General features: G+C 47.4%; 1 protein-coding gene and 1 non-coding gene across 2 annotated transcripts in view; one reads left to right on the top strand and one right to left on the bottom strand.

Moving 5' to 3' along the window:
• PHF2 (PHD finger protein 2) overlaps positions 1 to 25,001 on the bottom strand; it is a 90,205-nt gene that overhangs the window by 22,100 nt on the left and 43,104 nt on the right. The window contains 7 exon segments of the mRNA XM_039879816.1: positions 223 to 385; positions 1,623 to 1,809; positions 4,396 to 4,537; positions 7,099 to 7,259; positions 14,542 to 14,656; positions 19,321 to 19,377; positions 19,856 to 19,941. Of these exon segments, the coding sequence (XP_039735750.1) occupies positions 223 to 385; positions 1,623 to 1,809; positions 4,396 to 4,537; positions 7,099 to 7,259; positions 14,542 to 14,656; positions 19,321 to 19,377; positions 19,856 to 19,941 (911 nt within the window).
• Positions 12,885 to 13,003, top strand: LOC120616456 (5S ribosomal RNA). The gene has a single exon (XR_005656607.1). It is a non-coding gene; the product is annotated as a 5S ribosomal RNA (ribosomal RNA).

The raw sequence follows: 25,001 nt of genomic DNA, 5'->3' as shown, positions 1-25,001 counted from the left end.
CTGGTGTGGCTGGGGTCTCTGGGCCCCATGCAATTCTATGCCCCTGGCCCAGCATCCATGAGCACAGCTAGGTCAGAGGATGCAGGGGCTCTCTGCCAAAAGGTGACCCCGGAGTTGACTGCACACTGGGCCTGTCCCAGGATAAGGCGGCAGACAGCCAGGGCCTGCCTTCCCAGGGTAGACCCCAGTGGTGGGAATGCAGCATGGAGCCAGGGCACTCACCTGAGGGGATGAAGAGTGTCTGGCCCTGTTTGAGGGTGCACTTGTAGCATTTGTCCACCTGGTCAGCAAAGAACATCTCACTGTGGTTCGAGGCCGACTGCCAGCGCTCATACAAGGAGATGTTGGCCGAAGCCGGTTTGATGAGATAGAAGATCTTCTCCCCCTGTCAACGAGAGGCCATTGGCAAAGCCCACCACATGCCATGAATGCAGTGGGGACAGAGCTTGCCATGACCCAGGGATGCTGGGGGTAGGGTGAGTAGAACCCACCACGTCCTGGGGATGTTGTGGGGAAAGAGCTCACCATTACCCAGGATGATTGGGGGCAGGCGGGGGGGGGAGCGGGGAGGGACAGAGACCGCCATGTCCTGGAGATGCTAGCAGGGGGGTGTTGAGGCAGAGCCCACCATGACCCAGGGATACTGGGTATGCTAGGGTTCTGGTTCTGGGTCCTGGCTTAGACATCATCCTTCCCAGGCCCACTGTTCCTCCCCTGAAATGCTGTGGCAACACATACTTTACAATTCAGAAGTCTGCATGTTCAGAAGGTTCTAGGCATAGGAGTCCCCTCGCATGGGAGGGGAACACTTGCTACCCAACACTCCATATCTCTGCACACTAAGAACACCATGCATGTCAAGGAGCAACAAAGCTGTGACCCACTGTCTGAAGAGTTACAGGAAAGCTCTGCTCTAGAGAGTACCTTGGGTCTTGTCTGGAGATAAAAGGAGGCCCCAATGCCAGGCTCCAGCTGACCCTGTGCTCAGACCAGGACAGGGAGATTCTGGAGCCATTGAGGCCCTCACTCTCAGGGCGGAAGGACTGCAGAGGGTGGGGGAAAAGGGGCACAGGGCAGGACTTGCCTAGTCTGGGGAGACTTGGCTGGGGTGGCTGAGCCCAAGGCTCAGAGTCTCCTTTTTTTGTTTTCACATATTCCTTTTCCTTTTCCCTTAGCTTCTTTATCTGCATCTAGCCAGGGGCCTCCAGCCTTCCTGGCCACTCAGATGCACCTGAAGCCTCTACCCAAGCTCCTGCCCTTCCCGCATAGTCCTTTGCAGGAGGACCCCAATGGGGCAAGCTCCCTTGTCCCCTCTCCGGTAAGTCTTTCCAGTACTGCTCTCCCTTCTCTGGATAAGAGCGGCCACTGAGCACTTGGTCACCACTGCAGTAGGCCTCCTCATGATTGCCTCGTGAGTCTCAGTCTTTAGAAAAAGGCAATACGCTTTGGTCCTGAGGTTCTTTGATCTTGAGATACTCCTGCCCTCTTTATCTCCCAGGGAAGAAACATCTTGTCCCTTGTCCTTCCCAGTGCTGGACACTATTAGGGCTCATGAAGACTGAAAATGGTCTTGCAGACTGACAGTGACCTGATCAAGGGCAGTGAGTGCCCCCAAGGCTCACCTTGAGCACGTGGTACCAGGCGGAGGCACCCCCAGAGTCAATGTGGAAGTCAGTATAGCTGTCCTTCACACAGATCAGGCAGTACTTGGTCACCTTGGGCTTAGCCAGTAATGCATCGTCAGGCCAGTAGTTTTCTACCCAGGACAGTTTCTTCACAATGTCAGGCGGCTCCACAAAGCTGGACATTCTGGGGGCAGGGATGGGAAGAGCAGTCAGTGAGCTGTGGTGGGAAATGTCACCATGTTTGTTAGGCCCTGGGTGGGGTGGGAAAGGTGCTCTGAGATGTACGTTCCATACCCATTTCTCACTTCTGGCTACACGGCATCATTTCCATCTTACAGATGAAAACACTGAGGCTCACAGAAGAGAACAAGCTGGGCTGGCTGCTGAGGGTGGCTGTGGCAGGTGTCTAACACTGGTCTCCCCACCCAAAGTCGGGTGCAGAGAAGGCCTGAGGACTGTCCAACCTGGAGATGGCCCCTTCCTGGAGACCCAGAAAGGGTGTTTTCCTGGATTGGTCCATACCATGCTGTCACAACAGGCTAAGAGTAAGTGTCAATTTTCATATACAGCCCAGGTACCTTCTAACAAGGCCAAATGAAAATCTGCTTATCTCCAGTGCTGACAATTGGGTACCTGGAACCCTCTGCCACGCGGGTCTCTGTCAGACCAGCCAGTTTACTTCCAGGGAACGTATGAAAAGGTGAAGGCAGTCTTTGCTTCAATCGGATGTCACTGTCCTGGATAAAATGCATAATACTGCATCAAGAATGTTATCAGCACCTGTGCAGTGACACCTCAGCTGCCCCAAGGGCCAGTCTCAGCATTCTTGCTGCCTCAGGTGAGATGGAATCCGCACATCTCTGCATTCAAGGCTATGCTAGCAGATAAGACTGTCAAATCAGAAGTCAGGCTACCCTGAGCTCAAGGGCCTCAGTCACTGGCCCTCTTCTTTAAATCACTGGCTTCTTCCCAAATACAATTCCTTTATATCCCCCATTACTCATCTGTGTCTGTGTCTGCCTCTTGGACCCTCCACAGTCCAGGTGCATCGCTGCCACAGAAGGGCCTCTGCCCTGCCAGCCTGGGGTACTTAAACTATATATGCACCATCTACCATCCACATGGCCCCAAATGACCTCTTTTCCTTGCTTGACTGTTCCTCAGGTACAAACCTGCCCCTTCTCCTGTTGCCAATGCCAGATGCTCCTTGAAGCTTTTCAGAGGCCCCTGGAGAGGAGGGGAGGTGACACAAGGCCCCCAAGGATGCCTTGGTAGCCTCAACAGACAACTTTGGGGATAGACTGTATTGATGAAGCAGAGACCATACTCCCTCCTTCTCAGATGGTGTAGAACAGGATTCCAGGGCATTTGATGGCCCTGGCACCGAGACCATAAACAGCCAGGTTTGAAGGGTACATGATCCTCCAACTGTCCTTGGAGTAGGCTGGAGGACACCAGAAGCACCATACATTTTTTTGCCAGCAAAGAGGTGGCTCTGAGAGGCCCAATGGGAAACCCCAAGCCAAAGCATCATCTTCTCCCAGCTTCATCACCCTGTAAAGACCCCTCTGGCCAGGGTAGCCAACCAAGTTGATGGTGACATGAGTCTATTCTTTGGTTCCAAATCAACACACTCTTCAGAACTTAGCCTTGGAGTAAATCCTTCTTGTGAATCCACATACAGGAGGCTGTTTTCTCCAGATACCATAACCCACCTTATTTTCCTTTTTGCCTTTGCTGTCAGAAAGCAAATGAAACCCAGCATCCAGTGACATTATTTCATTATAGATCCTGGCACAGTTCTGTATTACATTTCTCAATGTGGTTTCCAATAACTTGTTTTTTTTCCCCACCTGCCCTTTTGTACATGGGCTACTTTGTTACCTAGTGTGCTTTCTAGAATTAACAAGGTAGAAATAATCCACAAATAATATTGTTCTTAAACTAAACCATTGTCAACTCATGCCTTGAGGTGAGAGAATGTAAGAGACCTTTCCCAAAGGCCAGCTGGGGAGCAACAGGGATTTAACAGAGTGGCCAAGAGGGGTACAGCCAGGGGAGTTAGGGCGCCACCTGTCAGAGGTCCTGGGAAAAGAGTCACAAAGACATGGGGCAGAGCCACAGAATGACAACCTCTATCAACATAAGCCTAGCACTAGGTGGGCCCAGATAGCAGAGAGCCTTGTGCAGACACCTTGTCCTTGAGAAATGCAGCAAGCAGGTGGGGACCCAACATGGGGATGGAGTAGGGGGTAACGAGGTGGCTCAGGCTGGGAAGGCAGGAGCAGAGCGGCTGCTACTGCATGATCCTATTGTGCTAAAGGTGTAAATTAAAGTGTGTGCATACACATGAGCAAGTATAAGAATGTGTGCACATGTCAGTGTGGCATAGGGGCGTGAGGGAGCATGTATACCTGCGTGTCTGCATAAGTGCATCAGTGTGTTAGTGTCTCAGTGTATGTGCATGTGTATGTGTGTGTGCACACATGCCACGAATGTGTCATGATGAGCGTGTGCACTCTAGTAGAAAGCACTCCAAGCTGTTACCAGTGGGTCTTTCTGGGGAGCAGGATAAGGCAAACCAAAGGATAAACTGGCGTCCTGCTCCTTATTTTCTGTTTGAATTGTTCACAATGCATAACTTGCATACTTTATAAGAAAAACAGCAAAATAGTGCCATGTGTGATATTTTACACTCCCTGAGACCTGTCATGTGTGTGCCTGCCGGATTGGGGAGGGCATGCCCACAGGCCTCACCCACCCCACTCACCTGGTGTCAGAGAACTCGAGGCTAGTGAGGCTGAGGACCCGCCTGCGGCTGGTGCTATAGTAATAGTCCACAAATTCCTTCAGTTTCATCTTGCAGTCTTTCTGCTTGGTTACATCTGTCACATCCACGCTCCGCTCTGGGCCTAGGGAGGCAGCGGAGGAGGGTGAGTGCCCCAGGGTGATGGCTTGGCTTCCTGTGAGGTTGGGCCAGGACAAGTAGCCAAGGAAAGGGCTGGACACTGAAGTTCTGGTCTCTGCCATCCAACCCTCCACCCTGCCCACTCCCTCTGGGCTACCAGAAGGACCCCATGATGCAATGAGGTGGCAGAGTCACCAGCCTCAGGTAAGGTGGTCAGATAAGCAATTAAAAATACAGGTTGCTAGGTAAATTTGAACTTGAGATAAATAATGAAGATAGTTTTAGTATAAGTATATCCTGAATACTGCATGGAACAAACTTATATTTTAAAAATTAAAAAATTAAGAAAGTTCTGCATTTCTAGGGAACCAATTCAATATTCTGAAAATTAATAAGTGAAAAAAAAACACATTTATCCTACATTTTCTATAGTTGATGAGGAAAAGTGCAGGTAATATTGTTGATGATAGAAAGTTTAGCACAACCGAATCACCAATGAGGGAAATATTTTGTAGAGGACTCACAATTAACAGAAGGGGAAAGAAGGACAGGAATAACCAACTCTTCCTTCCCAACAGTCTTCCATAGCTGCTCAGACCTAGAGCTGAAAAGCTGATGAGAGTTTCTGTGGACAAATGGGGTGGACTTCCTGGATCACTGCCTAAAAGTGGGTGGTCAGGCATGGCAGGCCTTTAGCCAAATGGAAGCACCCCTATCCAGGAAGGATGCTGCCAACAACCTGAATTCAGACTTGAGCAAACTTCTCACCACATGGTGCAGGAACTACTGGGGACAGACGAACATGCTATTTGAGACCACAGGGATGCTGTCGGCCAAATTCTCAGTGCGAGGTTTTCCTAAATCTCAATGTGCGAAATTCTCCATGACTAACAATCCTATTTCTCTAACAAACCAATGGAATGGAAAGGAGAGAGGGCTGTTCCAGAAGAAAAGAGTCTGAAGGGACATAAAAACCCAATAAAGTGTGTGGTCTTGTTTGGATTCTGATTCAAACAGTCAAACGTAAAAGGGTAACTGAAGAATTATGGTGGGTCTTAGATGATATTAAGGAATTATCATTTGTGTTGTAGAGTGCAAGAATCGAATTGGGATTACATTAAAAAAAAAAACAAAACATCTCTTAGAGCTGTGTATTGGAGTTGTCATGGGTGACATGATGGATGTACCAGAGTTTGGCTTTAAAATACTCTGGAAGCGGGTGGTCAGGAAAAAGTGAGGGAGACAGAAAAACAGGCAAAAGCTGGGCATGTAAGGCTCACTGCTGATTCCTCTTATTTTGTGTGTGTGTGTGTGAAAAGTCCCATAATAAAACAATTAAATGGGGAGAGACATTTACAATAAAAGCCTCTAAGACCATCTCTCGATGTGACATAACTGTGGTACAGAGGGCAGGGCCTGGGCATAATCAAGCCTGGGGCCTAAAGGACAGAGCAGTGGGCAGAATGACACTAGCTTATATGTGGGAAGAGCCTAAAAAAATGCCTGGCCCCTGGGAGGCATCCACTAGATGTTGGCTGTTCTTCCAGGTGCTATTATAGGCCTGGCACATAGCCCAGACAGCAGTCATCGCCAGGCTAGAAAGTGAGTCCCTCTCCCTCCCTGGCACAAGTGGGTCAGCCCTAGAACCAGCCCTGGTAGGCTCTGTCCGGCTTCAGAGAGTGGTGTGGCCCCTGGTTCTCATATAAATGATCTTATTTAGTCCCCACACCTGTCCCACCATAGGTTTTACAGATTCAGAGGGTCAAGGTTTGGGCAATGGAGCAACTCATCTGTGGTCGTGGCGCCGGCACCCTCACCTATCCAGTATGTGGCTAGGGCCAGCTTGGACATTTGCCATTTCAGGGTCGTTCCTTCTCCTCCACTGGCTATCCAGGCATCCTCTCCAACACACTGAGCCCTGGCAACCTCAAAGGCCTCAAAGCCAGGGCCATATGGCCACTGGCCCAGCGGCGGTCACTACTGGGGGTATGGTGACCTTTCCATGCCAGCTGCGTCATGGATAACACCCCAGTATACATGGGTACTTCCTTCCTTCCACCCAGAAGTATCCTGCCTGAGGGTGTCCACATTGCTGGAAACTGCCAGGGGATATAAGACAAGGCTGCTGACAGCATCAGCTGGAACCCAGAGGGATCGAGCAAAGAGGTGGCCCTGGGCGATGGGAAGGTGTGTCCTGGGGCAGATGAGTGAGGCCGCTCCCAGGAGAGACTGAGGAGGACGTAGCACAAGCCTCGGGGAAGTGGCTCCACCTGGCTGGGTCTTCCTGGCATGACTATCATTAGCGTCCAACAGTAATGGAATTTGCAGCTGGCAGAATCAACGGGTCCCTAAAACAGCCCTTACTTTGCAGACTGAGTAACTGCGAGGGGAAGGGGCCTGGGTCAAATGTCACTTAGGTGGGACATGGGATCTAATCTTAAAAGCACCCACAACAGAGCACAGAGACTCTGAGTCATACCCACTCACACAACACAGGGATTCAGCCAGGGGTCCAGGCCAGCAGACCCTGGATACCCACGGCTGCATGAAGTGGAGGGCACTTACCCACGTAGTTCTCAACATCACTGACGTAGAAGGTGGGGGCTGGGACCGCCAGGCCCAGCCCATCTTTCTTGGGAACGAGAATGGGCTCGGTGAAGCCATGCTCCTCCATGTACCCCAACGTAAGCTGGCTGCCCGGCACACGGGCCACCACATCTTCCGCACTGCAAGGAAGTGAACTTCAGAGGTCACATTGGCTTGGTGGGGAGCAGCCTCCCTGCATCCTGACAGGCCTAGAAAGGGGCTCAGGGCTGAAGACCTGACATACCCCCCACCCCCAGCGTCATGCCTGGAGGTCATAGAGCAGCCACACCACAGGGTCTTACACATCCCTCAGACAGAAACCTCAAGATCTAGAGGGTTCAGGCATCTGTCCAGGGGTGAGGTGAGAGGTGAATGGGAGACAAGAACACATCACACCCATCCCTCCTACTAAGGCTGAGATCCTCCCCCATCACTCTTTGTTCTCCCAGCTCCCTCTACCTGAGCCCCTGCACAGGGTGGGTCTAAGGCCTGAGGATGCAGCGGATGGAGACAAAGCCCTTCTCAATGGAAAACTGATCTACAGATTCCACACAAGCCCTATCAAAATACCAGTTTACATCTTTGCAGAAATTGACAAGCTGAACTTAGAATGCTGACTAAAAATGTAAGGTACCCAGATGACTAAAAGTCTTAAAAATGAAGAACAAAATTGGAGGATACTTCCAAATTTCAAAATTCATTACAAAGCTACAATAATCAAGACTGTGTGGTAATGGCATAAGAAGAGACATAAGGATCAATGGAACATAACTGAGTGTCTAGGTATAAACCCAAACATCTGTGGTCAACTGCTTTTCATCAAGAGTGCCAAGATAATTCAATGAAGAAAGAAAATGGTGCATGGGAGAACTAAATAGCCACATGCAAAAGAATGAAGTTGGACCCCAACCCCACACCATATACAAAATTTAACTCAAAATTAGTCAAAGACCTAAATATAAGAGCTAAAACTATAAAACTTTTAGAAGAAAATACAGGCATAAATCTTCATGACCTTGAATTTAGCACTGTTGTTTTTTTTTTTTTTAGATTAGACACTAAAAGCACAAATGACCAAAGAAAAATTAATTAGACTTCATCAATATTACAAATTTTTTGTGCTTCAAAGAAGCACTATCGAAAAGCGAAAAGACAACCCAAAGAATGAAAGTATCTGGTAAGTGATGAGTATCCAGAATATGTAAAGGACTCTGACAACTTAACAATAAAAAGACAATCCAATTAATGGAAAGGGGTTAAAATAACATGGAACTGGACTTCTGGTTTCAAATGTCACATGTAAAGAGCCTGAAAGTTGTCATTCCTATCTTCAATACAAGAAAAAAAAGTTGAACAAACTGAAAACCAATGACTTTTCTTAGATTTATCAGATAATTGGGGTTACATGAAAAATAGCCACCCCAAAATTTGGAGAGACAGGCAAATACAGAAAATTCACAGCCAGGATAAACTTACCTGAAGGAGAAGCTGCTGGAAGAATTTAACTGATAGGAAAAAACACTTAAATAGTAATTTTTAACAAAGTGTAGAAGTTGAGTGGGGACTAGCTTAATAGTTAAAAACTCCTGGGGGCCCAGTCTAAGAGGATACCCACACTTTCATGGATTTTATTTCCAGGAACTCTACCAGGTTCTCATGATGAAGATTTGCTCTTATTTCAGGCAGAGGAAGGGAAAAAGTAACTATGTTTAAATATACTCACTGTGTTCTCCATAACAATGTTTACCTCCAGGAGAACTTACTTTACCATACCCTTATCTGACAGGGGGAAGGGCAAGTAGCCAACTGCAGCCCTCACAAGCCTTCCTGTCTCAGGTAAGGAGGGAAAAAGAAAAGGCCAAGAAATGCTTCTGAAGGTAACAGCCCAGAGCTCTGAGCCCACTAAAACACTGAGATTTAATCATTAAATTATAGAACATTTCCATTCCTCAAAACCTTACCATCATGTTACAGTATAATAACAGTTAAGTATAATTGAGAGAGCTGCAAGATATAGACTATTTAAAAAGGAGTTCTTAGGGAAACCTAAAGAAAACAAAACAGGGGGCAAAACAAAAACAAAAACAAACAAACAAAAAAAACTAGAAGAAGTAATGCCTCTGGCATCTACGGTTACAGCAAACATATATTGACCTAGTCAGGTCAATATAAAACCTCATACTAAACGCCTAATTACCTCAGTTCCTATTATCCAATACATTATGTCCAGCTTTTGACAAAATATTATAAGACATGCTAAAAGGCAAGAAAATCCATAGTCTGAAGAGACAAATTAAGCATCAGAACAAGACTCAGATAGAGCACAGAATTTGGAATTATCAGATAGGAAATTTAAAATAATTGTGACTAATAAGTTAGGAGTGCTAATGGATAAAGTGGACAACATGCAAGAACAGATGGGTAATGTAAGCAGAAAGATGGAAACTCTACTAATCAAAAAGAACTGCTAGGGGAAAAAAAGAAAAACTAACATAAATGAAGGAAGCCTGGACAGCTGAGGAAAGAATCAGTAAGCTTGGAGTATGTCAACAAAAACTTTCAAACCTGAAAGGCAAAGACAACAAGGAATAAAAAAGGGGGAAACAGAATATCCAAGAAATGTAGAACAATTACAAAAAGAGTAATATTTGTCTGATGGGAATACCAGAAGGAAAAGAAAGAGAAAAAGGAGAAGAAATGTTTGAAGTAATAATGACAAAATTTTCCAAAATTAATGACAGACATGTAACCAGAAATCCAGAAAGCTCAGACAACATCAAGCAGCATAAATACCAAAACAAAACAAAATAAAACAAAATCCCCAAATCTATACTTAGGCATGTTATATCAAACTGTAGAAAATCGAAGACAAAGAAAATAGCCTGAAAGAAGTCAGATGAGAGAAATCAACCTCTGGCATGAAAGAGTGAAGAGCTCTACTGATCTGCACCCCAGTGAAACTGGTGAAAATTATTTTAAAAAACAACTACATAAAGCCTCTGGAATTGATCCTAAGAGAAAACAGCAAACGAAGAAACATCTGTGCAAGAAATCTATGAAAGCTCAGTAAGAATTGAAAAGTTATGTGATATTTAACCCAACACCACTCTCTCTCTACACCTTTCCAGCTCAATGAAGAGGAGCCTCCACTCCAGAAGGCCACAGCCAAGGACATGGGGATGCTGAATGAAGAGTTCCCCAGCAGCTCCCAGGTGGGAGGCTGTCTTCCTGGAGGAGTAGGATATCAGCCTCTTATCCCTCCCCAGCTGTCTGTTGCTGAGGCTAAGTCCTGGGTAAGGGCTGCCAAGAAGTGGCCCACACTTGTGGAACTGAGGCACTACCCTGAGTGTGGCACCCTGAGAATACTAGGGCCCTGATCACCCTTCCCTGGCTACTTCTACTCAGCATTCTCCTAGTCAGAGCAAATAGTCAAGAAAAAGAAATAAATGAAAAACCAACAATCCAATTAAAAAATGGGCAGAAGACCTGAACAGATACTTCTCCAAAGAGGAAATACAGATGGCTAACGGACATGTGAAAAGATGCTCAAGGTCGCTAATCACCAGAGAAATGTAAATTAAAACCACAATGAGATAGCATCTCACACCCGTCAGAATGGCTATCATCAATAAATCAAAAAACAGCAAGTGTTGGCGAGGATGCGGAGAAAAGGGAATCCTCATACATTGTTGGTGGGATAGCAAATTGGTACAGCCGCTATGGAAAACAGTATGGAGTTTCCTCAAAAAATTTAAAATGGATATACCTTTTGACCCAGCAATTGCACTTCTGAGTATTTATCCAAAGAAAACTAAAACAATAATTCGTAAAGATCTATGCACTCCAATATTCATGGCAGCACAATTTACAATAGCCAAGGTATGGAGGCAACCTAAATGCCCATCAACAGACGATTGGATAAAGAAATTATGGTTCATATATACAATGGAATATTATTCAGCCATTAAAAAAATGAAATCCTACCATTTGCAACAACATGGATGGACCTACAGGTTATTATGCTGAGTGAAATAAGTCATACAGAGAAAGACAGAATCCATATGATTTCACTTATATGCGGTATCTAAGGAACAAAAAGAACAAACTAATCAAAAACAGACTCACAAATACAGTGGACAATTTGGTGACAGACAGAGGGAAGGGGGATTGGGAGGCTGGGAGAATGGGGTGAAGGGTTAAAGAAGTACAAATTAGTAGTTGATAGTTGGGCGCAGGGAACATGGCAGAGGGAATGCAGTTAACATTAATATGATGGCTAAGTGGAGGGCCAGGAGAGGGAGGGAGCAATTTGGGGGATTGTTTTATGAACATTATAGATATCTAACCAATGTACTGTATACTTGAAACTAATTAGAATAAATTAATTAGTTTAAAAGAAAGAAGGAAAGAAAGAAAGAAAGAAAGAAAGAAAGAAAAGAAAGAAAAGAAGAAAAGAAAAGAAAAAAAGAAAAAAAGAAAAGAAAAAAGAAAAAGAAAAGAAGGAAGGAAGGAAGGAAGGAAGGAAGAAGGGAAGAAGAAGAAGAAAAAAAAAAAAAAAAAAAAAAAAAAAAAAAAAAAAAAAAAAAAAAAAAAAAAAAAAAAAAAAAAAAAAAAAAAAAAAAAAAAAAAGAAAAAAGAAAAAAAAAGAAAAGAAAAAGAAAAGAAACACCGCCCACGATGGAAAAAATCATTATCTATTCAAATATGACATGATCTTGTATACAAAAAAATCATAAAGAATCTACTAAAAGACAATCATAACAGATAAACTAGTTCATCAAGGTTGTGGGATATAAGATCAATTATAAAAATCAATCATATTTCAGAACAGTTGCAATGAACAATTTGAAAATAAAATTAAGAAAACAATTCCACATATAAGCGCATCGAAAAGAATAAATCAATCAAGAATAAATTTTAAAAAGGAAGTGCAAAACTTATACTCTGAAAACTAAAAAACATTGTTGAAAGAAATGTAAAAGATCTTGATAAATAGGAAAATAACCCGTATTCATGAGTTGAAAGACTTAACATGGTTAAGATGGCAATACTCTGATTCTACTGATCTACAGATTCAACACAATCCACACCAGAGTTGCAGATAACCTCTTTGTAAAAAACTGACAAACTGATCCTAAAATTCATATGGAATTGCAAGAGATCTGGAATAACCAAAACAATCTTGAAAAAGAAAAACAAAATTGAAGGATTCACACATCTCAATTTCAAAACTTATTGCAAAGCTACAGTAATCAAAACAGTGTGAGACTGGATTAAGGATAAAGAGAGATTAGTGGGGTAGAATTAAGGGTCCAGGAAAAAGTGCATATATCTACGACCGAGAGATTTTCGACAAGTGTGCCAAGACCATTTAATAGTGAAAGAACTGTCTTTTTAATAAATATGCAGGAACAAATGGATAGCTGCAAGCAAAAAAATGAAGTTAGATCCTTACCTCCCACTATATGTAAAAATTATTAGAAAATGTATCAAAAACCAAACTGTAAGATCTAAAACTATAAAACTCTTAGAAGAAAACATGGAGATATATCTTCATGACCTTGGATTTGGCAAAGGATTCTAAGATGTGATGACAAAAGTGCAAACAATAAAAGAAAATATATGGATTAGACTTTCCCAAAATCACAAAGGTTTGTGTCTCAAAGGGCACTATAAAGAAAAGTGAAAAAGTCAATCTACAAAATTGGATAAAGTGATCACAAATCATGTCTAATAAGACATAATAAGACATAATAAAAAATGTAGTCTACGGCCATGCCACCCTGAACAAGCCCGATCCCATTTGATCTCGGAAGCTAAGCAGGGTTGGGCCTGGTTAGTACTTGGATGGGAGACCACCTAGGAAGATCAGGTACTGTAGATGTAAAAAATAAAAAATTAGGGATTGTAAGATGACAAGGTCCTTGCAATCTGTGAGGTCAACTAAGGGTTGCCTCACCTAAAAAAATAAAATAAATAAATGTAAAGAACTCTTAGAACTCAATAATAAAAAGATAAAAAATTTAAATGGGCAAAGGATCTGAACTGACATTTCTCCAAGGAAAATATACAAATGACCAATAAGCATATGAAAATATGTTCAGCACCACTAGTGATTAGGGAAATGCAAATCAAAATCACAATGAGAGACTACTTCACACCTACAAAGATGATTAAAATCAAAAAGACAGAAAATAGCAACCGTGGGTGAGGACGTGGAGAAACTGGAACCCTCATACACTGCTAGTAGGAATGAAAAGTGGTAAAATTATTTTGGAAAACAATCTGGTAGTTCCTCAAACAATTAAATATAGAATGTTTATAATAAAATTATTTACGATAGCCAAAAATCAGAAATAACCCAAATGTTTTTTAACTGATGGATGAATAAACGAAATGTGATCTATCCATACAATGGAATATTATTCTGCTGTTAAAAAGGAGTGAAGTGCTGGTACACACTATGATGTGGATGAACCTTGAGGACATTATGCTGAGTGAAGGAAGCAGACACAAAAGGCCTTATATTGTATAGTTCCATTTAGATGAAATGTTCACAATCAGCAAATCCACAAAAGCAGATTGCAGATTACTGATTGCTTAGGGTTGGGGGAGGGGGAGGAGGAATGGGAGTGATAAAGGTATGGGTTTCTTTTGAGGTGATAAAATATTCTAAAATTGACTAATCGTGGTGTACATATCTATGAATATACCAAAGACAACTGCATTGTAACCTTTCGATGGGCGATTTGTATGATATATAAATCAATAAAGGTGAAAAAAATAGAAAGAAAAAAAGAAAGAAGCCAGAGGGAAAAACTACCTTGTCCATAGAGGACAAAGGATAAGAGTTACACTAGATTCTCATCAGAGACCATACACAAAGAAGAGAATGCAGTGATGGCGTAGAACTGTCAGACAAACACTCATCCAGCGTGAAAGGCTGAAGGATGGCACATAGCAGGTCCCATGTTACAATGCCCCTTTCTTACCAGAAGCCATTCTGGTGGCCCTGAGCCCTCTGCCCTCACACAAGACAGGGTGCAGGGGAGGGGGTTTAGAAGGATACCTAGGGACATCCTGCCAGGCCCAGGGTACACAGGGAAGCCGTGATCCTGGGGCCAGGACCTGCAATGTGGACTTAGGCTGGACACTAGCCCTACTCCTCTTCCATAAAATGGGGACAAGGTATCTCCCTTAGGAAGGTCCCGTGAGAAGGACACACCCAGTAGAGACATGGGCCCCTTGCCTCCTGGTCTGTACCCAGAGGTACTGAGAAGGGAGAGGTTAGGCCCCTATCAGAGGCCTATGGTTTTGGAGGGCTATGCTTTGCCCTAGAGGGAAGCCCACAGCCTGAGCCCCTGTGGGGGTTGTGTATCAGGCCTAGGAGGGAGCAGGCAGCAGGGGGACGCAGTTGCCCACCTGGGAAAGGTCCGACTCCGCAACTCCTTGATGAAGAGCTGGCTGCCATTCTGCACAGGCTTCACATCCGGCGTTTGCCCTGGGCCATGTTTGTGCCAGGTCCGCTTCTTCTTCACTGCAGATGAGACAGGGCAGTGGGTTGGCACCTGTCACAGCCCCACTCCCTGCGTTCCCCTCCCCATGCCTCCAGGGACCAGTCAGGAGGGTAGCTGCTGAAAAGCCTTGAACTTGACCAGACTCAACCCTCCTTAGGCAAAGTCCTTGTGGTCTCCAGGGCCTAGCCCACTCAGCCCTCCACATCCCTAAGACCCTGCATCATTACATGGTCAGGAGCCCTCACCCTCCTCAGCCTTCAGTCACAGCCCCCACCTCAACCCATAGCTCCTGGCTCAGTTGATGGCACCCAGAAGCTGGGGTCACTCAGGACCCCTCCCTACTCAGCACCTAGTCTGCTGAGAAATTATCAGAGGCACCTCCTGAGGAGATCCCACCAAGGTCGGCCATCAGGACACCTCCCCACCTCGGATTTGTCCTCAAATAGCACTGACCCTGTTACCACCCTGCTAGGACCTTCGCTGCTTTAACAGCCAACAGCTCACAGTCAGAAAAAGGCTGGCTGCCACCTGCTGTGCCTACCTCACCCCCTCTGAGCAGCCACACATGCCCACTCCCTTAGGCTGCCCTACTCTCATGTGTGCTCCTAGGACATTGGCGCACGTGCACCTTAGACTTCTTACACAAAAGCGTATGCACATATCCTTACTGAACTGTAACACACTTGTGCACATACACATACACTCACACATGCACACACCCTTATTGGACTGGGAGCCCTCCAGGGAAGGAAGCAGTTTCCTTGCAGCTCCCCCACCTCACTGGCCCCTTCAGGGCAGCCACAGGTAACTCGTGACTGAGGAGGGCACTAACATGGAACCCTGCCACTGAGGGCTGCTAGGTGGGAACTGAAACAGGTTGACCCTCAGCAGAAGTGATAATGGATACGTGGGACAGCTGGCAAAGTCCTCAGGGCACCTGTCCTCAGACGAGGACAGGGGCTGCAGGGGTGAGCCCTGTGACTCCTGTGTCTCAGGGGTTGTGGGGATGAGGGCAGCTGACAAGAGCACCATGACAATGACTACCCCTGAGAAAGATTTGGCAAAAGCAGGAAGGGGAAGGTGCTGGGTGGTTGGTGGCTGAGCTGGCCTCTGTTCCAAATCACCACCCTCTCCCCATTTCCCATCAAGTCAACGTGGTGACTATCTCCAACATCATAATATTGGGTGATATTACACCACGCCTGTCTCCATGGCTAAGGTGTGAATGGGTATTAGGGAAATCTGGCAAGATACAAGCTAGGGCTTCTTTCTGCAGGCAGCACCAAGCACAGACAGGAGACCCAAACGGCTTGGGGTTACCTGCCCAGATCTTTCTTGCCCCACCATCTTGTTTCTGTGACCTTGGGCAAGGTATTAGAATCTCTGTGTCTTATCTTTAATAGAGAGATGCTAGCCCTGGCCTCCTGGGCTCCTTGTGAGACGTAATAAGGGAGTAGTGCTTGGCATCATGTCTGCTCCAGGGAGCTCTGCGGGGCACCGCTGCACGAGCTCAAGTCTCTTTCTCAAAGCTGCTCTGTCCACAGGCAAATTTAGCACCCATTCCAGACCAACAGGCTCTTCCCTGTGTGCCCCACTGCGCCCCTTGGTCCAGAGCCTCCAGGATGGAAGGTGGACTCCAAACAGGAAGGGCTTGGCCCATGCCCCTACCCCTCGATGCCCACCAGAGTTAGGTGAGTAACTTTCTACTGCCCTTTGGTTACCCTGTCTCAAGCCAGTTCTCCCCAGAAGTTTGCATGCACTTGCTGAGCATCTCAGCTCTGTACAGGGGTCACCAAAGCAACAGATGGCCTGGGGTCATCTCCACTTCCTCAAGAGCCCAGTGGGGTGGGACAGGGAGCGGGTATGCCTGGCCAAAGCAAGGCCCTGGGGTGAGGACACCATTCCAACAACAGCTCAGGTCACTCCGATTCTGAAAATAGCCTAAACATCATCATCCTTTCAGCTGGGCATGTAGCTGCATCAAGAAGTAACCCTGGGACATCCGGTGTGCACAGGGCTTTAGAGTTTACAAGGTGTTCCCCACTTAAAGGGCCTGAGGAAACAAAGATCACTGTGTATGTACACAGAGGAGCAGAATAAAACTCGGCAAGCTCGGCTTCCTGGATCTGGGTTGTTCTCATGAATCAGGAGACCTCCCTGCCTGCTCCCAATGGAAGAAGAGCCTAGATCTCAGGGGGCCTCCACCTATGAGGTAACCCAACATATTTAGGGATTTGTGTGATGAGAAGAGAAACCCAGGACACAGGCTGGAAGCCATGACACTACAGACAGAAAAGTCCACAACATGACTGACGAAGAAAGAGGAGATCCTAGTGCAGTGTAGGGGTTGGTGGGAGCGGGCAAAGGAGAAGGGAGGTACTGAGGAGGGGACTCCATGCGGGTCCCCTCAGGTTAACAGGATGGGGGCATCCAGCCACTGTCTTCCTAGCAGAGCCTGAGGACGCCCAAGTTGGCACCTGCATCGACCCCTCTTACGTAGGGTGGTATGGTCCCAGGCCAGCCCCACTTTTAGGGAAGAGACTGAGGCTAGAGTCCAGCCATGGTCTCCTCAGAGGGTATTCAGAAGCACAAGGACGCAGACTGCCTGGCGCAGAGTGCCCTGTTCTGGGATGCCACATGGGGAGACTGAGTCTCGGAGGGGGCACAGGGCTGAGCCACAGGGGACATGTTGGGGTGCAGTGGGCAGCAGGAGAAAGAAGCAGCACCTCCACATGACCCCAAGAGCTGGGCTGAGAAGTGAGTGCTCAGGCTCACACTCAGGACTGAACAGCTCCACGACTTTGTGGAAAGACTGCCCTCCCTGATGCTGGAGCTGGAGCATGTGAGCTGGGACAGCAGTCAGAGAAAGAGCTGTGAGGCAGGGTGTGAGGTCCACCGGCTCCCCTTACAGCCCTGGTTAGTGGGCTCCTTTTCTCCCCCAGGGCCTATGACCCCCTTGAACCCAGAGGCTATGATCTCCTGCCTGTGGTACCCTCATATCCCCCTATGATAATGCTCCCTGGGAACAGATGCCCAGTGGGACACCTGGGGTGCTGGGGCGACACCCTATCCCATGGGGTGTGGCAGCTAGGCCAGCTTCAAGAAGAAAGAAGTTAGTGAGTAAAGTAACCTCTTAAACAGTCACAGAGCTAAAGAGAGGCAACGCTGGGGTAAGAACCACTTTAAGGGTGTGCCATCTGCTTCCCCCGAGCCTTTGTGTCAATGGGGACTCCTTGCTGAGTTCCCATGGGAACCCCTGGGCCCTGAACCAAATCTGTGTGAACAGGGAAAACATGTGGGCTTCCTGTCCGCACCTTGCTATGCTCGCTGCAAACCCCACCCAGGACAGAACAGGAGGCAGGCCTGGGGCTTTAGAGGGCCCGAGCACAGCCCATGGGCTTGAGGGCTCCCCTAGGGAAACAATGAAAACGAGAGGCCTCTTGTTCCCAAGAGACCTCGATGTGGAAGGTATGACTGAGTCAACCAACTAGTGTGTGAAAACCAACTAGTGTGTCACAGAAAGGCTCTAGTCAGAGCACAGACCCATTCCAAATGAAGAATGACAAGCAATCTGGAAAACACACTGGTGGAAAGTGCTAGAACCTATACCTTTGTCCCTGATGGCATATAGCCATCAATAACATTAGATAGGGAAAGTCTGATTCACTGAGTTTATAAACATGCACACGCACACAATATACACACACACACACACACACACAGACACAGACACATGCACACACGCACATACTGCACATATGCATAACTGGTATGGGCTACAGGGTCCTGCCAAGCTGCCAGCCCTGCATTCTCTGGGGGTGGCTGGCTGTGTCAAGAAGGGGCGCCTGCACTTGGCTTTCAGCGGCAACAATAAGCAGCTGGGGACCACCAGGCTTCTGCCCAAACCCAGAGCAGAAGAGCAGAGGCTGGGTTGGCAGGCACATGTGCCCCAACAGTGGGCAAGCTGTCATCGTCAGGGAATGGTGCTTCTGGGACACGCAGGGGCACTGGAGAAATCGCACTTTGTGCACACCAATACTTGCCTCACACCCTGCTGTAGCCCAACCCCAGCCCTGATTCATGTGAGAGCCCACAAACCATACATAGGTAGCCCTGCCCTACCCTCTCCAAACCTTCCAAGACAGTGCCTCCCCAGGACACTAGGCTCTGTTGGGGGGACAAGAGGAGACTCCAGATTCAATCCTGCTTTGTCCCTGGCACCGCCCCCAAGGTCACATGTTATAGTCCCAGGTTGCCACCCTGTTCATCTCTCCCAGGCCCTGAGCTTTCCCGCTGGCTCAGAAGGTGCCAGAAATGCCATCAGTTAACCCCATGAGGGTGGCAGTCATACTCTCGTATCTGCTGAAAAGAAGTGACCAGATGAATGATGGGGTAATTAGGGCAGATACCAATGCTGTCAACTTCTTGGGGTCAAGGGTAAGTTAGACACTGCGAATCTAACTGCTTCAGGATGGCAGGCTGTCATCTGCCACCAGCCAAGGCCAGAGACCAGCCTGCACCTTCTGTGAGGAACCCCCGACCAAGGCTAGAAACCAGAGGACACATTAATACCCCTTCATGCCATCTGTCCTACCCCCAAGCCGGGCCCTCCCTCAGTCCCTGCAAATCATAGCACCCCTGCCCACCACACCCAGCGAGCTCAGCCTTGGAACTCGCCACTTACTCAGCCATGATGCGGGATCCCCTGGAGTAACCTTGGATGAGCCTACACCCTGGGGAGCTCCAACAGGAACAGCCACACCACCAAGGGACCAGAGGAAGTGGGGGAGGGGGGGGAGATAAAGTCCTCAGGATAGGCAAATAGCAGGCAGTTTGGAAAAGGGAACTGCCTAAGATACCTTGCAGGAGGGTAAAGAAGGGAGGAAGGGATGGCCCCCACAATGCAGGGCTGGGCTAAGCAGCCCCCTGGGTAGCCTTGCATCACATCCCTGTCTCAGACAGGCTTCGCCTCTGTGGGGGCTGGAGTTTGTGGCCCCTGCCCAGGCCTTAGAGAGCCAGTGAGGTCTTTGCATAGCAGCCTTCAGTGTAGACACCAATCAGGAGGGCCTGCAGTGGGACTGGCTAGGTCATAAGAGGTAGCAAACGAGGCTAGAGGTGGTTCCCAAGCACCAGGGTGTGACCACCCAGGGAGTGTTACCCCAGCAAGCCAGATCAGGGTCAGTCAGATCCAAGGGGTGGTGGTAAGGATTTGTACTTACAGGTAGACTTCCCATGGGTTTTCTCACAGTTCGGGCAGTGGTATATGTCAATGTCTGGGGCCTCCTCCTCTTCCACTCCAACACAGCTAAAATGTAGGAAATACAGACATCACTGGCGTTCAGCAGTTCAAGAGAGCTTCCCCTGCAAAGCTCATGGGCAGCTCCTGCTCACCTTCTGGGAGGGACCAGGGTAGTGTGAGCATAGATGGGGCAGAATGTATGCAGAGACAGTGGCCCATGGGCAAGTCAAGGGACAAAGAAGAGGGAGGAAGGGGCAAGGAAGGCCTCACTATGCATGGCCAGGATAGGTGGAGGGACAAGTCATCCTGCAGGCCTGCCTCCATGAGGCCTGTCACCATAGAGCCCAGAGAGTCTGAGGGAGGGTCACTTCACTGGGGGCAGCTGGAGCCATGCATGGGATCCCTCTGAACCCCATGGGGGACTGCCACAAGTCTCCCTCCCCAGGGGACAGCACCATGGTGCTAGGACAAATGGATATCAAAAGAATGAAGCTGAACTCCTACCTTACACCATATATAAAAATTAACTGAAAATGGATTAACAACCTAAATATAAGAGCTAAAACTGTAAATTTCTTAGAAGAAAACATAAGGATAAATCTCCATAGCTTTGGATTTGGATTCCTAGATATGACACCAAAATGGATTCCTAGATATGACACCAAAATGACAAGCAACAAAAGAATTGGATGTCATCAAAATTAAAAACTTTTGTGCATTAAAGGATATTATCAAGAAAGTGAAAAGACAATATACAGAATGGGAGAAATTATTTGCAAATCATATACTTGATAAGGGTCTAGCATCCAGAATACATAAAAAACTTTACAACTCAACAAAAAGATAAATCAATTAAAAAATAGGCAAAGGACTTTAGCAGACATTTCCCTAAAGATGAGACACAAATGGCCAACAAGCTCATGAAAAGATGATCAACATCCTTAGTCATCTGCATGCCACTGAAATGCAAATCAAAACCATGACATAGCTCCTCATACTCACTAGGATGGTTATAATTTTAAAAAGAAAAAAAAAAAACCCAGAAAACATATCAAGTGCTGCCAAAGCGTGGAGAAATTAGAACCCTCTTACACAGCTGGTCTGAATGTAAAATGGTGCGATATATATGGAAACAGTAAGACCATTCCTAGAAAGTTAAATACAGGATTACCACATGATGCGACAATTCCACTCTTAGGTATATATATCAAAAAGAACTGAGGACAGATACTCAAACAAATCTTTGTGCATACATTCACAGCAGCGTTAGTCACAATAACCAAAAGATGGAAGCAACCCACATGTCAAGCAGCTGATGAGTGGATAAACCAGTTGTGGTACAGCCATACAATGGAGTATCATTCAGCCTTAAAAAGGAATGGAGGGCCAACACAAGCGACAACATGGATGAACCTCAAAAACTTATGCTGAGTGAAAGCAGCCAGATGTGAAAGGCCACATACTGCATGATCCCAATTACATGAAATGCCCATATATGGTAAAAGCATCGAGACAGAAAACCTACCGTGGTGCTAGAGGATGTGGGGAGAGGGGACAGAGCAGTGACTGTTCAGTGGGCATGGGGTCTCCTTGAAAATGAAATGATTAGGAACTAGATAGAGGTGATGGTTGCACAACATTGTGAATTGCTAAATGCCACTGAAATGTTCACTTTAAAATGGTTATTTTATGTTATGTGAATTTTATCTCAATAAAAAAGAAAAAGAACCTAGCCTTGTAAGAGTGACACAATCCTGTTATCACCACCACAAACCCCGTCATCACTAAGGCTGGCCGAGTGCTCACTCTATCAGGCAGCCGCAAGAGCCCTAAAATGTACAATTTTGGAATAACCCTGTAATAATGGGGATGATTATTATTAGCCCTATTGTACAATGAGGAAACTGAGGCACAAGAGGATAGATGTCTGCTTAAACCCAAAGGTCTTCTCACTATTCAATGAGATAGCCCTCCCCTCACCCCAAGCACTGGGCTCAGCACTCAGCAAGCAGACAAGAGCCTTCGCAGGCCACCAAGGCCGCAGGGCCCCAGATAGGTGGCTAACTACACAGGTGCCACAATCCTGCAGTTCTGAGAATGGACCCTGAAGCCCAGAAAGACCTAGCACATGTTTTTGAAAACATTAAGCTCACTCTTCATCTCAGAACATAAACTGAAATAAAGTTCAAGCAATCTGAAGAGTGGACTGTGAAGCAAGGTGCATGTGTCGGCTCTCACAATGCATGTAACTTTCTAAACAAATATACAAAAAATGGGAAAGAAAATCGGAGAGTACATTGATGAATCAAAAGTGCTCCAAATCGAAAACAAATTTTCAAGTGCAAATTATCAAAAATATTTACAATAAATACAGCCAAGAAATATAGCCAATAAATACTATCCTTCCTCCAAGAACTAACAGCCTCTCCCTACTGAAGATCAAGGCAGAGCCAGGAACAGAACAGGCACCCAGCTACTGTGGGAAAGAGATGCTCCCTCAGCAACCACCCATGAAAGGCATGCTACAATCACTACACCATATCGTTTTTACCTGACAAGTCAAGCACAATCAAATACGTCACAAAAATGACACCCCTTGTTGGCAAAGGCATAGTGAAGATGGCAACCACAGCCGGACACTGCCTTGAGCCTGCCAGCCTCAGTTTGCTCATCCATCAAGTGGCCTCATGATACAAATGGTCACCGGATGAAGATGGCCAAGGCCAAGTGCTGCACAGCTGCACATGCAGTGAGTTCTCGTAGCCCACACCCACCAGGAGCCATGGGCTGGAGTGAGAGGCAGAGCCCTACACCCATTCACGATCAACCTGATCCAGAAACTGGACCCAGATTTCGCACCCTACCTCCACAACCCGAGTTCGCACTCTATATCCACACTCTGAGTCAATATCCCCTGTCCACACCCCACGTCCATAGCCCAGATCCACAACCTGAATTCACACCCTGCATCCACATCTATAGTCACACCTCAGGTCCATACTGCGCATCTACACCCTGTGTCCATAACCCAAGTCCAGATCCCATGTCCATACCCATTTCCACATCCCAGTTTCATACCCCAGGTCCACATCCCAAGTCTGTACCCTGAGTTTACACCCTACATCCACACTCTGAGTCCATATCCCCTGTCCACATCCCACATCCACAGCCCAGGTCATGCCTGGTAGTGGCTCCAGGCTATCTTCTAACTGGAAGTTTCTGGAGCAGACAGACACTCAGGATAGCCCACCTCTCTGATGGGTCTGCTTCTGTCCCATCAGGGGCCATACATACCGGTGGCTATTATGTACCCTTGTCAACCCCAGCCATAGGGGCCCAGGGACCTACAAGGAGAGTAGTATGCTCTACCACGAGGTCTCTATGTGCCACCCCCACTCAAAGGCCACGTGAAGGTTGAGTTCCAGGTCAATCAAAAGGGAGAAAATCAACATATCTTAAAATACAACTCCCCCAATGGGCAGTCTTCAGTCCTGGGTACCAGGACAGGCTCCTCAAACTGCCTGCTGGTCCCGCATGTCTCTGAGGTCCCATCATGCTCTGGAAGGCAGAGGAGACCAGCCCATGTAACAGGTGGGGAAGCTGAGACCCAGGGGTCATGACAATGTGCACGGAAACATCCCACCCTACCCACTGGGGCTCTCTCTTTACACCACCACCCTCTGATGGTGCAGGTCTCACCTGGGTGGAATGGAAGCCCAGGATGGGGAGGGGAAATGAGAGGTAGGTCCCTTGTTTGGCCCCAAACACCTTAGGGCTGCCCCTGGGAGAACCGCCCAGGACCTGGGCCACAGGCAGGCACGGAGGCTGAAGCCAGGGCCACCCACCAGCGGGTAACCACAGGCAGGCCAGCCCCTCCCCTAAAAGGGATGCAGCAGCACCCCCTGGACTGGCTGCCAGGCCCCTACTGCCTATGCCTGCAACCCTGGCAAGGGCTACTTGGCTTGTTAACTAAGGCCCCAGAACCAGCTCACTGCTGTGCTGTGTGCAGAGGGGACAGCCCAGCTTAGCTCCTGCCCAAGGTGTCTCCAGGGCCCGGGGATCCCACTGCTCCATGTGAGCTCCTGCACAGTGAGGCTTGGCCACGTCATGGTCAGCTCCATCCATGCTAAGCAACTGTTCACTGAAACTGTGTATTTATTTTATTATCCCAAAGTGAAGGCTTTCTAAGTAAGAAATTATTTAGGAAATTACCCCAAAATCTGAGAAGATAACAACAGCTATGGAAAAGTCTGAAGCATTTCCCCTGCACTAAAGCCAGAAGCAAAGACACTACCATTCCAGAGGAGACTGATTCTTTAGTATGCACTCTCAGTGTGTGTGATCAAGGCTGTCTGCCTTCACTAAATACCATGGGCGAGTGGTTAAAAGCATCAGTTTGAAGAAAATCCCAAATATGCACATGCTGTGAATGGATGTCCACATACACCCTCTGCAGAAAGCCTGTTAAGGGCCACTTAAGCCCAAGCAGCTAGAGCTCACCGACTTGGAGGTCACTTCCCCATGGAGACTGCCGCTGGCCCAGGACAAAAGCTGGGCTTGCTCAAGGACTTCCCCAGATGGATGTAGGGGCTCAGCACCCACAGCCTGATCTGCACGAACTCCTGTGTCTGCAGCAGGGTGCCCGAGTCTTCACCTGTCCCCTGCCCCATGTGGTTTGCATGCAGGGACTACGTAGATAAAGGCTCGGTGAGGACTGAGGTGTGCCAAGGAGGAGGAAGGATGTTCCTCACAGCACCCGGGCCCAGACTCAGGGGATTCTTGAAGGAAGGTGGGCACTGCCCTCCTGAGAGGCAGGCATTAGACTTGCCCCATGCTCTAGGCCCAAGCAATGGCTCCAAGTTACCTGCAGAAGGTCCTAGGACAGATGGAAGATGAGGAGCACCTGCTGGCTAAGAGCTGGGCCCTGGACACAGCCAGGCCCTGCTGCATCTGTGTCCCTGAGGTCGCCACATCTGCACAAGGCAGTCCAGACCCAAGATGGGCCCACATAGAAGCTGTGGCCTAAGTGGTTACACGAGGCCTAGGGCTGGGGGCCAAGTGAGCACAACTGTAGTGAAAGGAGGGCAGGAAAAGTATGTGGAGGAAGAGTAGAGGAAAGGGTGGCG

The sequence above is a fragment of the Pteropus medius genome, unplaced genomic scaffold (assembly GCF_902729225.1).
Source record: "Pteropus medius unplaced genomic scaffold, Ma_sr-lr_union100, whole genome shotgun sequence".
Lineage (NCBI taxonomy): Eukaryota > Metazoa > Chordata > Mammalia > Chiroptera > Pteropodidae > Pteropus > Pteropus medius.
The sequence above is the reverse complement of the archived record's forward strand: the minus strand, read 5'-3'. Positions and strand labels throughout refer to the sequence as shown.